This window comes from Diceros bicornis, unplaced genomic scaffold, assembly GCF_020826845.1.
Source record: "Diceros bicornis minor isolate mBicDic1 unplaced genomic scaffold, mDicBic1.mat.cur scaffold_901_ctg1, whole genome shotgun sequence".
Taxonomy (NCBI): domain Eukaryota; kingdom Metazoa; phylum Chordata; class Mammalia; order Perissodactyla; family Rhinocerotidae; genus Diceros; species Diceros bicornis.
Genome location: NW_026691782.1, coordinates 3,141 through 19,172, shown reverse-complemented (window position 1 = coordinate 19,172; position 16,032 = coordinate 3,141). Strand labels below are relative to the sequence as shown.

General features: G+C 54.9%; 2 protein-coding genes across 2 annotated transcripts; both read right to left on the bottom strand.

The window, feature by feature from the left end:
* Positions 1-4,299: 4,299 nt before the first annotated feature.
* On the bottom strand, positions 4,300-5,599 carry LOC131403798 (rhox homeobox family member 1-like). Its single transcript, XM_058538082.1, has 2 exons — positions 5,240-5,599; positions 4,300-4,601 (listed from the first exon to the last, which is right to left on the bottom strand). The coding sequence occupies exons 1-2, from the start codon at positions 5,554-5,556 to the stop codon at positions 4,511-4,513; spliced, it is 408 nt and encodes a 135-aa protein (XP_058394065.1). The 5' UTR covers positions 5,557-5,599; the 3' UTR covers positions 4,300-4,510.
* Positions 5,600-14,441: 8,842 nt separating this feature from the next.
* LOC131403796 (rhox homeobox family member 1-like) lies at positions 14,442-15,746 on the bottom strand. Its single transcript, XM_058538080.1, has 2 exons — positions 15,382-15,746; positions 14,442-14,743 (listed from the first exon to the last, which is right to left on the bottom strand). Exons 1-2 carry the CDS (start codon positions 15,744-15,746, stop codon positions 14,653-14,655), a joined length of 456 nt encoding a protein of 151 aa, XP_058394063.1. The 3' UTR covers positions 14,442-14,652.
* Positions 15,747-16,032: the final 286 nt, after the last annotated feature.

Below are 16,032 nucleotides of genomic sequence, written 5' to 3'. Positions count from 1 at the left end.
AGCAGGTGTGGGGCACAACCTCACGGGGTACGTCAAGCAGCCGGGCTCCAAATGGTTCCCCATATGGTTCTTTCCTCTATGAGGAAAACAAGTGGATGTGTAAAAATGGGAGTGGGTCTCCAGCAGGCTTTTGAGGGCGGAGGTGTCAGCCTGCAGCGAAGACATAGACAAGCCAGGGGCCAACAGACAGAGGCCATTTGGGGCTCATTTCCAGAACTGAAGTGGAAGTCACCCAGCCCCCACACACCATCTTCTAAACCCTCAATTCACATTTCCTGTGGGAATCCAGGCGTAGTGCCAGACAGAACTAGTGATACCTAGGCAGCTCCTTTACCGGTGTGAACTAGAGGTGACTGAGAGAATCGATGAATCCGGGGAGCTGTAAAATCCCTCTTCTCCACACCAGCTTCTTCTCTCTCGTCTGAATAAGGAGCTAGTACAAGAGAGAGCGGAGGGTCCCTAGGCGACAAGTTGAGCGGAGCTAGCCGGCGATCGTGACATGCGACCGGGAAATGGAAAGCGAGTTATTCTCACGTCTACATTCTTCTATGTTGTTGAAGCAGCGCACTAGTCCAAGAGGAAATTGGTCCTCCCTAGGTGACTAGTTATCAGAGGGATCTAGATACAACAAGATACACTGGTCTATTGAGGATGTTGGAAAAGCCCTTCTCCCTTCTCACGTCTAAATTTTCCTATCTCCTTGGACTGTGGAAGTAGTACTGTAAGGAAAGGAATTGATCGAGTTTAGACTCATATAGAGACAACTGGATACGATCTGAATGAGTCGGTGAAGGCAGGAAGCTGAGAAACAGATCTCTCTCAATTCCCCGTTTCCCGCGGGAACAACGGGGAATTGTTAGTCCTAGCGATGATTCGTGGTAATCGGGTACCTACTCCTCCAGAGACAACTGGGGAAACCTAGAAAGGTAATTGAAACCAGGACGTTGAAAAGCACATTCTTCTGAGGCGCCACTTCTCTCCTCTTGAAGATCTTGGAAAGGTAGATAACGAGTAAGGAAAGAAGGGAGGCATGGAACGGGTAGATCAGTAGTGGCACCTATGTCAACATCTAACTAGAGGCTCAGAGGTATAACTGGAAAAGCGCTTGAAGCCCAGATGATGGAAAACATACTGCTCGTCTGTAACCTTATTTTAAAGGAAGGATGGATCATTCCTAGAAATAATGAGTGGTATATAGTTAGCTATGGCTCTCTAGAGATAAGAAGAATTACTTAAATCTGTGGATGTGAAAAACACAACCCTACCATCTATCAATGCTCACTTCTTGTTGGAAAAACGAGTTACTGAGACACACGCTCGTTGCACTTCTGTGTCAGGCCGGCGGACGTGCCCCCGCCCCCACCTTCCTGGGTTCTTAGGGCTGGTCTAATCGTTACATTGACACAAGGCAGACTGAGAGGAGAGAGAGAAAAAAACCGTACTGACTTGTACGTAAGGAGGTCTCACAGAAATGGGACCTGAAGAAATGACCCAAGCAAGCATTTTTATACGTTTTAGACAAAGAAACCATCAGTTTGTGAGGAACTGACGGGACAAAGACATTGAGGCTCGGGCGCTTCGTGAGTGAGGAATCTAAGCAGAGTTTGGGCTTGGGGCGGTCACTCGGTAAAGCAGTAACAAGGTTCGTTTGTACAGGCCCTGAGAGGTCGAGGGAGGGTGAAGAGTTATCCCAAATCCCATTGGTCTGTTGCCTGTGGCTTCAAGTCCTCTCCTGGTTCTCAGGGGAAGGAAGGGTGAGAAGGAGCAGGCCGAGGCGAACGGACCTCAATTTGTGGCCTTGGATTTGGTTGCTACTTCTCGGACAGCCACCGGATGACTAGGAGCTCTCTTTCCTCATCTCTTCACACCCCCATCTTGACCAGCACCGTGGTCTGCCTCCTTGGGTCTCGTTGGGAAAGAGTGGAGCGAACACTCTTGTAAGCTGGAGGTTAGGCGGAGTTTGGAAAGGATAGAATACATTCCTAACGGAAGGACAGGTTTGGCCATGGAGACCCCCGAAGGCTAAGTCTCTATGTGAAACAAAGGGCAGCAGGCCCAACGGAACACCAGGCAAGATCTCGGTCTGACTCCCTGTTGCGGTGGAGGTTTTGAGGTGGTGGCTGGGCCCATAGCATTCTTTGGATATTCTTGGAAATGTCTGCTGGTCCAAGTGAAGAAATAGGACCAGCCTGGATGTGTCTTGGGGTGTTAGGGCTGGGGACCTGGGCCAGGGCCCATCACATTGTGAGACCCTCCCTCCCTGGTGGGACTTTCCCTCCTTCCTTATGAATATCTCCATTCTGGTGGACTCCCTTCAGGAGACCAGTTGAGATCAAAGGAGGGTAGGCAGGAGAGCAAAAGAGGAAAGGCAGCTCCTCTTGCTTGACCTTGGGATGGGGGCTGTGGAAGGAGATGTCAGGAACGCATCTGCATCGGAACCTGGGTTCTGTTTTGGCTCGGTGAGCGTCTACTCTGTGCCAAGTTTGGACTAGCCTTCTTGCTTTGTCTCTCTCCTCCCACCTTCAATAGTCTTTGCTGGTTTTCCTGGCTCTCGGATGCGGGTCTAGCTGGTGAACGGCACCCACTCCCTGCTCTTCATGCCACGCCTGGTAACGGGATGAAGACGTGTCGGTCTCCTGACGGCGGAGCATCCTGCTGTCCTGCTGCCTCTGCCCCCTGCTCTCTAGGGATAGTGTCCCCCCCACACCCCGGGGTGTGGGGGAAGCTGAGCATGGTCAAAGCTCCTTCCGTCTAAAGGAAATAGTCAATGGGAGCAGGCTGGATTTTTGAACAGGTTTCCCTCAAGGGTGTCTAAGGGGCCCTTCACCCTCTGAAACCTCTGGGGACTGAAAAAAGATGGTGTGGCAAGGAAGGGCTGGTTATGGAGGGCCCAGGGGGTTTGTGGCTCGGCTGACCGGGACAGCAGAGTTGCTGACGCCCCGGACACCGCCTTGATATTTCAGCCTGTAGGGTTGAGGAAAATTTAGTCCAAGTGGGTCTCGATTCACTGCAACTCACCAAGACCGGACCTGCAGCCCCTTCCCATCACTGCACTCACAGGCGCACCGTGGAGCAGAGCTAGGAAACTCAGCCTGGATTTGGTTTCTCTTTCGGACAAATTCTCTCCTAATCCAACTGATGGTTCTCTACGGTCTCACGTGGTAACCTGTGCACCTACAGATTAGTCATCATTGCCTGAGCAAATCCAAAGGTATTTCAAATGAACACAGGTAAGACTCTGGCCTGAATGGAAAGCCGCCCCCACGCCCCCCCTCAAGAAGAAGAAATTCCACAAAACCCACCTCTCCAAAACAGTACCATCAAAAATACATATCACTACAGGCCGGGCCGGTGGCATAGCGGTTATGCTGACACGCTCCGCTTCGGCGGCCCGGGGTTGGTGGGCTGGGATCCAGGGCGCGGACCTACGCACCGCTTAACAAAGCCATGCTGTGGCGGCGTCCCACATATAAAAATTGGAGGAAGATGGGCACGGATGTTAGCTCAGGGCCAATCTTCCTCAGCAAAAAGACTAAGATTGGCAACGGATGTTAGCTCATGGCCAATCTTCCTCACGCACACGCCAGACATGTACATATATATGTCTATCATTAGATGTGAGAAATTCCTCAGGAGAATACTCAGTCCTAAAGTGGAACCTGTGCCACATCTGTAGGTAGAAGTGGGACTGTAAGGAACTCTTCTCTAACCTTTTCACCCTTCTTAGGTCAGTGGAACCTGATTCAACATCGTTTCTGTCTGTTGCGATGCTGAGACAGAGTTCCAGCTGGCACACCTGCCTCCCAGCCTCCGCCACGATGTCACCCTCTCAGCAACCTTTCCAGTCTGACACACGGAAGCACTGCGGAAAGGGAAACTGTCGGGCTGCCCCTTCCTGCCCTGCTTTCCTACAGGCTGACAGCAAGAGCAGGAGGACCAGGCCCTTGGACTTTCCCGCTGTCTCCCCGCCCGCCAGGCTCCCGGCATCAGGAAACACACAGGCGTGACTCGTGTAGTGTGATCTCTGGGTGTGGGTTACTCCCTGACCCCAGGGCCTGAATATTCCTAAATTCACTCATGTAGCTAAGAGCTCGGGCCCGGTGTTCAACATTTGACGTCAGTGAAAACAGCTGACCCCTCTCCTCACCTAGGCCCTCGGTGCATGAAGGTGCATCCTTCCCAAAGGACACTGAGCCCCGACATGACTCCACGCAGAAGTGCTGCCGAAAAGATACCAGCACTGTGAGAAGGACTGACCTTTACTCATCTTTCATTTTGTACAGAGAAGAGGAGAAGCGGTTGGGTTCTCTTGGATTTTATTGTTTTCCCTTTAGGAACTCACGCTCCCTCTGAGAATGGGCAATTTCCATAGGCGGGGCCCGACATATCCCAGGTTCCACTTGCCAAAGCCCCCACATTTCAAAACTCGCTCCCCAGACATGGAAAGGGCAACAAAAAACAACAAGGTGAGAACGACTAGAACCAAAGTGTCCAAGTCCTGAAGCAGGTTCTAGACCGGCGGCCCTGCAGAATCGCCGTGTTCAGGTTCACTGACCTGCGCTCTGGGTTCAGCCACATCCAGGAGGAAGGCGAGCTCCTTTCTGAGGGGAGAAAATGGCAAACAGTCACTATCGGGAGTCGTGGGGGTCGCGAGATAGACAATGCGCATTTCATGCTGGCTTCCCAGCGTCTCTCCTCCCAAATGCCCCAGCATTGTGCGCTTGGGTCACAGCCAGCTCCAGCCTGGCTTCAGGGGCGATTTTCCTTTGTGTGCAAAGCTTAAGGGAGCGCTGAGAAACTCAGGACTCAGGATTCACGATTCTTAAGGTAGGGTTTCAAACTCAAGACTAATGCACGAGAATTCCACGAGGACCAAAGGATCACCCTTGTAAGTTAAGGCAAGATCCAGCCGTGCACTTGCACGACGGTGCCTCACTCTCCTCCCCCTGATCCGTCCTGATCCAACAGAACCCGCTTTCCCCAAACAGGAGCGCGGCCAAAGTTCCCTGGCTTGAGCCACTGCTGTACTGCCTGCAGACATTTCCCTTGATGCGCGGTGGGCATCGCCCCCACCGCGGGCTCAAGGGCGGGCAGACTCCAGTGGCCTGGAGCCCGCTGGGGAGCTCTGGCTCTGGAGTGGAGGGAAAGAGACCCGGGAAAGCCCCGCAGGCGCCCCGGGACTGGACGGAGGAGCCCGAGCGCCCTAGAGCACCGGGCGCCTCCAGAGCAAGCGGCTTACCGCGCGCTGAACACGTCGGGGTATTGAGTGCGCTGGAAAACGCTCTCCAGCCCCTTCAGGCGCAACCCGGTGAACGTGTGGCGGGGGAGGCCCGGCTGCCTGTCGCGGGGCTGCAGACCCTCGGGGGCCACGTGGGAGGGCTCCTGAAGCTGCTGCTCCTGCTGCGGGGGCTCCCAGCCGCCGCCGCCTTCCTCCTTCTCCGGGTCCACGGGGCCCCGAGCTCCTGCGCCAACCTGGCCTTGTTCTCCTTCGTCCGCTGCTCCCTGCTCAGCTTCGGACCTTCGATCCTCCTCGACGATGTCTCCTCCTGTTCCCATCCCTGAGATCGCGGAGGGCTTCGTCTCCGGAGAGGAAAAGAGACACATCCGGGCGTGGGAGCGCGGGCGGCGGGGGCCGGGGGCCGGGGGCGGGGGGCGGGGGGCGGGCGGGGGGCAGAGGGAGGCGCAGGCCCGCGAGCTGAGAGCAGCGAAGGCGGCGGCGCAGCAGCGGCGTCCCGTGCTCCCGCCTCTCCCAGGGAAAGGACGTTTCCTGGAGTTGCCCAAAGCACCTGTCCCGGTCCAGGCACTCACCTTGCAGTTCTTCCCGGAGCTCCACGACTCCCCGGCGGCTGCCCCCGGGCGCAGGCTCCATGCCGCGGACGCAGCGGGGCGCCCCCGCAGACTCTGCGCGGCGAGCCGCGGCCATCCCTGGGCGGGGTCCTCTTGCTGGCGCCGGCTTCGCTTTATAGCGCATCGGCTCCAGCGGCCAGGTCTCCAGGCTCCGGCTTAGACGACTGCTCTTCTCCTCACGTGCAGTCGCGCCGTGCGTGCGGTGGGTGGGACCTGCTGGGGCGCGCGGGCGGCCGGGGCGGGGCCCGCAAGTGGGTGGAGCGCTGGCCGGCAGGGTGCTGGGAGGGGGCGTGCAAGTGTGGGGCAGGGGAGCTCCAACTTGCGGCTTAGCTGACGCCTCCCGCGTCCGTCGGGGCCGGGGGACTGGCCTGAGGAAGGGGCTTTGCTGGATGGTGCCCGCGGATTTGGGGCGCGGGTAGGGGCGGGGCAACGAGACCTCACACGAACCCCGGGAGCCCTTGGGGCAGTGTCGGGAGAACGTCTCTCCGCCTGGCCCTCGAGGCCCGCCGCTGGGCGCGGGGCTCCTTGCCCTTGGGTCTTGCAGAGCGAGAGATGCACACAGAGGGCTGGAGAAAGCGCGGAGCCCCTAGCAGCCCCAGCGCGCTGAAGGGAAGGTCCTTTCCCTTGCCTTGTGGGCTGGGAGCAGGACTCTCCCCTCCCCAAGAACGAATGGGACTCTGGTTCTCTTCCATGCGCCCCCGAGGTCCAGGAATCGGGCTAGTGGTTCAGAGGCAAGAATGAGCTAGGAGACTGCTTGCTGGGTTTTTGCAAGAATGCGCTGAAAGCAGAGCCAGCCGTGCTCTCCACCGGTGCGGGGGAGAGGGAGCTTGGGCCTGTGTTTGCGGAGCTCTCTGGGTGCTCAGATGCAGGGTGCAAGAAACCCAAGCCATCCCTTGCGAAAGCAACAAGTACTCCAGGTTGGGAGTAACGACCCCCGACCCCCGTCAGAGCACAAGTGTAGAAGCCTGCCCAGTGTTTCTTGCATCCGAGAATGCTCACACTGCACGTGGCCCTTGCTTTGGCCCTGGACGCGATTGTGGAGCATGCGACATCCTCCGTGCTGTGCTCCGCCACCACGCCTCTGGCTGCAGGTCCCCTAAAAAGCGCGCGGGTTTCCTGTGCTGGTCGGGTGCTGTGGACTTGGGTTAGTTCCCGCTGTTTTCTCCTCCCCCTCCTCGCGGTCATTTTCCTCCTCCTCCCTCCCATGCACTCCTCTCCCTCCTCCCCCTCGTCCTCTTCTTCCCTCTCTCTTCCTCCAGACCTGTCTTCCTGAGCTCTTGTTCTCCCCTGATACATGTCACATAAAAGAGAGCCAGGGGGCCCGCCCGGTGGCGTGGTGGTCGGGTCCGCCCGCTCTGCTTCTTCGGCCTGGGGTTCGCAGGTTCGGATCCCGGGAGCGGACCCACGCACTGCTCATCAAGCCGTGCTGCCGCGCCACCGCACATACAAAAGAGAGGAGGACGGGCAGAGATCATCCTCAGCAAAAACGAAGAAAAAGAGGGGAAGATTGGCAACAGACGTTACCTCAGGGCCAATCTTCCTCAGCAATAAATAAATAAATAAATAAATAAATAAATAAATAAAAATAAAAAATAAAAAGGGAGAGAGAGCCAGGGCAGAGTGAGGGCTCTGTCCCTCCCTTCAACAAGGGTGTTGCAGGCGCCCCGGGACGTGTTAATATCCTGAGCAGTATCGACAGGAGCTTCTGAGAATGGTCCACATGCTTGACAATGTACAGGACTCACCCTATTTTGACCTTCACAGCCACCATTGTCATCAGGTCCATTTAATAAATTAAGTGAAACCATTTTCATAGCCCCTCAAGGTATGGTGGGCCCTACTCACCTCACCTACTGTGCAAAACACAGAAAGATACCTTGCCTCTGCCTCTTGTTCCCCGAGGGTGGGTAGGAAACCGGTTACAGGATGATGGTTGAATTCACTTGGAAAAAGCCATCAAGGGATTTCCCTCCCACGGCCTCCCCCCTGACTTGAAGCAAGCTGTCTCCTCCTCAGGCTGGCTCTGGCTGGATTCTGCAGGCCTCACCCTCTCTTGGCTGGAGAGCCTGGGATCGGTTGTGGCTCGGGATCCGATATAGCATCAGAGACCTACCATGTGATGCTCCTGGCTGGCATCAGCCGAGCTGGCACATCCCTTACAGTTCGGCTCGTGTGGTCGCTCACATCTGAAATTTCCATGAATTCCTTATAATTATAACAAGATATACAACATTTTGTAATTCTTTATGATAAGATTTCCAGAACTCTTATTTCCTATTGAAAGGATGCATCAGGACGAAGATACCTAGTAGTAACCAGGTAACTACTTTCCCAGATCTCTAGAACACTTTGACTCTAGGATGCTGGGGAGCACACTCTTCTCACTTCTTCTGTTATGACTCTTCACTGAGTAACGCAGATCACGACAATGACTTAGTTAAGATTTCAGTAGAGACAACCGTATAGAAGCCGAATAAGCATTTGAAGCCAGAGGGCTGAAAACATACTCTTCTCAAGTGCTGGTCTGCAGCCAGACCGCAATGACAGACCACTTGACACCCAGCAGGCTGGCGAGTCTCAACACAAGGGAAAAGGAGACGTGTTGGCCAGGGCCTGGAGAAACCGGAACCCTGGGCCTTCCCGGTGGGAGCGCAAATGTTGCAGCCGCTGTGGAAAACGGTGCGGTGGTTCCTCCAAAAATGACACCCAGAATGACCAGAGGATCCAGCCATTCCACTTCTGGGTATACACCCCCAAAGGACTGAAAGCGGGGACTTGAACAGAGGTTTGTAGACCCGTGTTCAGAGCAGCACTGTGGACAAGAGCCAAGAGGTGGAGACAAGTCAAGCGTCCAGGGACGGAGGAGCGGGTAGACAAAACGGGGTCTATACACACAGCGGAAGATTATTTCGCCTGACGGAGGAATGAGGTTCTGACACGCGCCGCAGCACGGCTGAACCTTTCAGACGTGTAGCTAAGCAAAAGAAGCCAGACACCAAAGGACAAATATCGTATGATTCCATTTACATGAGGTCCCTAGAGTAGTCAGATTGATGGAGACGGAAGGGAGAACGGTAGGTCCCAGGGGCTGGGAGAAGTGGCACTGGGGAGTTATTGTTGAATGGGGATGGAGTTTCAGTGTGGCAAGTGAGAAAGTTCTGGAGATGGATGGTGGCGATGGCGGCACGACCCTGGGAACGTCTTTAATGCCACTGAACTGTACACTTACAAAGGGTTAAGAGGGTAAATGCTATGCTATGTGTATTTTACCACAATAAAGTAATATGAGTCTCAGGTCGTGTCGCAACAGGGATTGCGTCCTATAGATATTGGCACCAGGTGTCTCCTTCCTTCGAGAGAGCTAGAGATGTCCAGAATAAGTAGTTGAAGTTAGGCGCTGAGATGTAGCTTCTTCCGGACTCTCAATTCTTCTTCTCCTGGCTGCATTCAGAAGTTACTAATGTAGATGAACCCGGGTGCAGAGGGAACTAATCACCCAAGGAACATGAGTGGAAGGAGTGGAGGCCTTCCTTGAATTGGAAAACATAGCCTCTCAATCGAACGTTCTATTTTAGGTTGAAAGCACGATCAGTCTGAGATGAATAGTGGTGCACAGGAAACTCGCTTCCAGGAGATCTCTAGAGAGAACCCCGAATACTCCTTGATGCCCGGAAGTGGAAACAGACATTCTTCTGAAATCTAAATTCCGATTTTCTTTTGGAATAATGAGTCAGTACCATAGATACGGAGGGGGCCCTAGATGATTATCTGAGTACGGATAACTAGTGATAACTAGAATAACCAGTCCACACCAGAAAGCTGAAGACCAGCATCAGCTCATGTCCAAATTCTTCTTCCTTGTTCTAACAAGCAGTTAAAATTGAAGAGCTATGCAGTGGGATCTAGGTCAGCTGTGAACTAGGGCTACCTGGAGTCAACCAGGGGAATGAGTTGTAGACGTGCAAGGGATTTCTGGGCTGACCGAGGACAAACGGATGACCACAAGGTGGCAGTAGGACACACAAGCTTTCTCTGGGCCAGGACTTGCCAGCTTTGTGAGTGGGGAAGTCCTTCACAGCAGGAGCCTGTCCAGAGAGGCTAAGGCCCGTGGGTGCCGCCCTCGGGAGGGGGAGGAAGGCGAGTGAACGCCTGCGGGAGAAGGGGATCAGCGCGGGGGCCTCCGCGTCTAGGGGACGTCACCTAGCAGCACCTTGGAGACTATCTGGGTCACAGAGCACCGAGGGGCAGCGGCGACTTGCGGTCTTTGGGGCCCAGGCCTTCTCCTATCTGTGGCGAGCAGGTGTGGGGCACAACCTCACGGGGTACGTCAAGCAGCCGGGCTCCAAATGGTTCCCCATATGGTTCTTTCCTCTATGAGGAAAACAAGTGGATGTGTAAAAATGGGAGTGGGTCTCCAGCAGGCTTTTGAGGGCGGAGGTGTCAGCCTGCAGCGAAGACATAGACAAGCCAGGGGCCAACAGACAGAGGCCATTTGGGGCTCATTTCCAGAACTGAAGTGGAAGTCACCCAGCCCCCACACACCATCTTCTCAACCCTCAATTCACATTTCCTGTGGGAATCCAGGCGTAGTGCCAGACAGAACTAGTGATACCTAGGCAGCTCCTTTACCGGTGTGAACTAGAGGTGACTGAGAGAATCGATGAATCCGGGGAGCTGTAAAATCCCTCTTCTCCACACCAGCTTCTTCTCTCTCGTCTGAATAAGGAGCTAGTACAAGAGAGAGCGGAGGGTCCCTAGGCGACAAGTTGAGCGGAGCTAGCCGGCGATCGTGACATGCGACCGGGAAATGGAAAGCGAGTTATTCTCACGTCTACATTCTTCTATGTTGTTGAAGCAGCGCACTAGTCCAAGAGGAAATTGGTCCTCCCTAGGTGACTAGTTATCAGAGGGATCTAGATACAACAAGATACACTGGTCTATTGAGGATGTTGGAAAAGCCCTTCTCCCTTCTCACGTCTAAATTTTCCTATCTCCTTGGACTGTGGAAGTAGTACTGTAAGGAAAGGAATTGATCGAGTTTAGACTCATATAGAGACAACTGGATACGATCTGAATGAGTCGGTGAAGGCAGGAAGCTGAGAAACAGATCTCTCTCAATTCCCCGTTTCCCGCGGGAACAACGGGGAATTGTTAGTCCTAGCGATGATTCGTGGTAATCGGGTACCTACTCCTCCAGAGACAACTGGGGAAACCTAGAAAGGTAATTGAAACCAGGACGTTGAAAAGCACATTCTTCTGAGGCGCCACTTCTCTCCTCTTGAAGATCTTGGAAAGGTAGATAACGAGTAAGGAAAGAAGGGAGGCATGGAACGGGTAGATCAGTAGTGGCACCTATGTCAACATCTAACTAGAGGCTCAGAGGTATAACTGGAAAAGCGCTTGAAGCCCAGATGATGGAAAACATACTGCTCGTCTGTAACCTTATTTTAAAGGAAGGATGGATCATTCCTAGAAATAATGAGTGGTATATAGTTAGCTATGGCTCTCTAGAGATAAGAAGAATTACTTAAATCTGTGGATGTGAAAAACACAACCCTACCATCTATCAATGCTCACTTCTTGTTGGAAAAACGAGTTACTGAGACACACGCTCGTTGCACTTCTGTGTCAGGCCGGCGGACGTGCCCCCGCCCCCACCTTCCTGGGTTCTTAGGGCTGGTCTAATCGTTACATTGACACAAGGCAGACTGAGAGGAGAGAGAGAAAAAAACCGTACTGACTTGTACGTAAGGAGGTCTCACAGAAATGGGACCTGAAGAAATGACCCAAGCAAGCATTTTTATACGTTTTAGACAAAGAAACCATCAGTTTGTGAGGAACTGACGGGACAAAGACATTGAGGCTCGGGCGCTTCGTGAGTGAGGAATCTAAGCAGAGTTTGGGCTTGGGGCGGTCACTCGGTAAAGCAGTAACAAGGTTCGTTTGTACAGGCCCTGAGAGGTCGAGGGAGGGTGAAGAGTTATCCCAAATCCCATTGGTCTGTTGCCTGTGGCTTCAAGTCCTCTCCTGGTTCTCAGGGGAAGGAAGGGTGAGAAGGAGCAGGCCGAGGCGAACGGACCTCAATTTGTGGCCTTGGATTTGGTTGCTACTTCTCGGACAGCCACCGGATGACTAGGAGCTCTCTTTCCTCATCTCTTCACACCCCCATCTTGACCAGCACCGTGGTCTGCCTCCTTGGGTCTCGTTGGGAAAGAGTGGAGCGAACACTCTTGTAAGCTGGAGGTTAGGCGGAGTTTGGAAAGGATAGAATACATTCCTAACGGAAGGACAGGTTTGGCCATGGAGACCCCCGAAGGCTAAGTCTCTATGTGAAACAAAGGGCAGCAGGCCCAACGGAACACCAGGCAAGATCTCGGTCTGACTCCCTGTTGCGGTGGAGGTTTTGAGGTGGTGGCTGGGCCCATAGCATTCTTTGGATATTCTTGGAAATGTCTGCTGGTCCAAGTGAAGAAATAGGACCAGCCTGGATGTGTCTTGGGGTGTTAGGGCTGGGGACCTGGGCCAGGGCCCATCACATTGTGAGACCCTCCCTCCCTGGTGGGACTTTCCCTCCTTCCTTATGAATATCTCCATTCTGGTGGACTCCCTTCAGGAGACCAGTTGAGATCAAAGGAGGGTAGGCAGGAGAGCAAAAGAGGAAAGGCAGCTCCTCTTGCTTGACCTTGGGATGGGGGCTGTGGAAGGAGATGTCAGGAACGCATCTGCATCGGAACCTGGGTTCTGTTTTGGCTCGGTGAGCGTCTACTCTGTGCCAAGTTTGGACTAGCCTTCTTGCTTTGTCTCTCTCCTCCCACCTTCAATAGTCTTTGCTGGTTTTCCTGGCTCTCGGATGCGGGTCTAGCTGGTGAACGGCACCCACTCCCTGCTCTTCATGCCACGCCTGGTAACGGGATGAAGACGTGTCGGTCTCCTGACGGCGGAGCATCCTGCTGTCCTGCTGCCTCTGCCCCCTGCTCTCTAGGGATAGTGTCCCCCCCACACCCCGGGGTGTGGGGGAAGCTGAGCATGGTCAAAGCTCCTTCCGTCTAAAGGAAATAGTCAATGGGAGCAGGCTGGATTTTTGAACAGGTTTCCCTCAAGGGTGTCTAAGGGGCCCTTCACCCTCTGAAACCTCTGGGGACTGAAAAAAGATGGTGTGGCAAGGAAGGGCTGGTTATGGAGGGCCCAGGGGGTTTGTGGCTCGGCTGACCGGGACAGCAGAGTTGCTGACGCCCCGGACACCGCCTTGATATTTCAGCCTGTAGGGTTGAGGAAAATTTAGTCCAAGTGGGTCTCGATTCACTGCAACTCACCAAGACCGGACCTGCAGCCCCTTCCCATCACTGCACTCACAGGCGCACCGTGGAGCAGAGCTAGGAAACTCAGCCTGGATTTGGTTTCTCTTTCGGACAAATTCTCTCCTAATCCAACTGATGGTTCTCTACGGTCTCACGTGGTAACCTGTGCACCTACAGATTAGTCATCATTGCCTGAGCAAATCCAAAGGTATTTCAAATGAACACAGGTAAGACTCTGGCCTGAATGGAAAGCCGCCCCCACGCCCCCCCTCAAGAAGAAGAAATTCCACAAAACCCACCTCTCCAAAACAGTACCATCAAAAATACATATCACTACAGGCCGGGCCGGTGGCATAGCGGTTATGCTGACACGCTCCGCTTCGGCGGCCCGGGGTTGGTGGGCTGGGATCCAGGGCGCGGACCTACGCACCGCTTAACAAAGCCATGCTGTGGCGGCGTCCCACATATAAAAATTGGAGGAAGATGGGCACGGATGTTAGCTCAGGGCCAATCTTCCTCAGCAAAAAGACTAAGATTGGCAACGGATGTTAGCTCATGGCCAATCTTCCTCACGCACACGCCAGACATGTACATATATATGTCTATCATTAGATGTGAGAAATTCCTCAGGAGAATACTCAGTCCTAAAGTGGAACCTGTGCCACATCTGTAGGTAGAAGTGGGACTGTAAGGAACTCTTCTCTAACCTTTTCACCCTTCTTAGGTCAGTGGAACCTGATTCAACATCGTTTCTGTCTGTTGCGATGCTGAGACAGAGTTCCAGCTGGCACACCTGCCTCCCAGCCTCCGCCACGATGTCACCCTCTCAGCAACCTTTCCAGTCTGACACACGGAAGCACTGCGGAAAGGGAAACTGTCGGGCTGCCCCTTCCTGCCCTGCTTTCCTACAGGCTGACAGCAAGAGCAGGAGGACCAGGCCCTTGGACTTTCCCGCTGTCTCCCCGCCCGCCAGGCTCCCGGCATCAGGAAACACACAGGCGTGACTCGTGTAGTGTGATCTCTGGGTGTGGGTTACTCCCTGACCCCAGGGCCTGAATATTCCTAAATTCACTCATGTAGCTAAGAGCTCGGGCCCGGTGTTCAACATTTGACGTCAGTGAAAACAGCTGACCCCTCTCCTCACCTAGGCCCTCGGTGCATGAAGGTGCATCCTTCCCAAAGGACACTGAGCCCCGACATGACTCCACGCAGAAGTGCTGCCGAAAAGATACCAGCACTGTGAGAAGGACTGACCTTTACTCATCTTTCATTTTGTACAGAGAAGAGGAGAAGCGGTTGGGTTCTCTTGGATTTTATTGTTTTCCCTTTAGGAACTCACGCTCCCTCTGAGAATGGGCAATTTCCATAGGCGGGGCCCGACATATCCCAGGTTCCACTTGCCAAAGCCCCCACATTTCAAAACTCGCTCCCCAGACATGGAAAGGGCAACAAAAAACAACAAGGTGAGAACGACTAGAACCAAAGTGTCCAAGTCCTGAAGCAGGTTCTAGACCGGCGGCCCTGCAGAATCGCCGTGTTCAGGTTCACTGACCTGCGCTCTGGGTTCAGCCACATCCAGGAGGAAGGCGAGCTCCTTTCTGAGGGGAGAAAATGGCAAACAGTCACTATCGGGAGTCGTGGGGGTCGCGAGATAGACAATGCGCATTTCATGCTGGCTTCCCAGCGTCTCTCCTCCCAAATGCCCCAGCATTGTGCGCTTGGGTCACAGCCAGCTCCAGCCTGGCTTCAGGGGCGATTTTCCTTTGTGTGCAAAGCTTAAGGGAGCGCTGAGAAACTCAGGACTCAGGATTCACGATTCTTAAGGTAGGGTTTCAAACTCAAGACTAATGCACGAGAATTCCACGAGGACCAAAGGATCACCCTTGTAAGTTAAGGCAAGATCCAGCCGTGCACTTGCACGACGGTGCCTCACTCTCCTCCCCCTGATCCGTCCTGATCCAACAGAACCCGCTTTCCCCAAACAGGAGCGCGGCCAAAGTTCCCTGGCTTGAGCCACTGCTGTACTGCCTGCAGACATTTCCCTTGATGCGCGGTGGGCATCGCCCCCACCGCGGGCTCAAGGGCGGGCAGACTCCAGTGGCCTGGAGCCCGCTTGGGAGCTCTGGCTCTGGAGTGGAGGGAAAGAGACCCGGGAAAGCCCCGCAGGCGCCCCGGGACTGGACGGAGGAGCCCGAGCGCCCTAGAGCACCGGGCGCCTCCAGAGCAAGCGGCTTACCGCGCGCTGAACACGTCGGGGTATTGAGTGCGCTGGAAAACGCTCTCCAGCCCCTTCAGGCGCAACCCGGTGAACGTGTGGCGGGGGAGGCCCGGCTGCCTGTCGCGGGGCTGCAGACCCTCGGGGGCCACGTGGGAGGGCTCCTGAAGCTGCTGCTCCTGCTGCGGGGGCTCCCAGCCGCCGCCGCCTTCCTCCTTCTCCGGGTCCACGGGGCCCCGAGCTCCTGCGCCAACCTGGCCTTGTTCTCCTTCGTCCGCTGCTCCCTGCTCAGCTTCGGACCTTCGATCCTCCTCGACGATGTCTCCTCCTGTTCCCATCCCTGAGATCGCGGAGGGCTTCGTCTCCGGAGAGGAAAAGAGACACATCCGGGCGTGGGAGCGCGGGCGGCGGGGGCCGGGGGCCGGGGGCGGGGGGCGGGGGGCGGGCGGGGGGCAGAGGGAGGCGCAGGCCCGCGAGCTGAGAGCAGCGAAGGCGGCGGCGCAGCAGCGGCGTCCCGTGCTCCCGCCTCTCCCAGGGAAAGGACGTTTCCTGGAGTTGCCCAAAGCACCTGTCCCGGTCCAGGCACTCACCTTGCAGTTCTTCCCGGAGCTCCACGACTCCCCGGCGGCTGCCCCCGGGCGCAGGCTCCATGCCGCGGACGCAGCGGGGCGC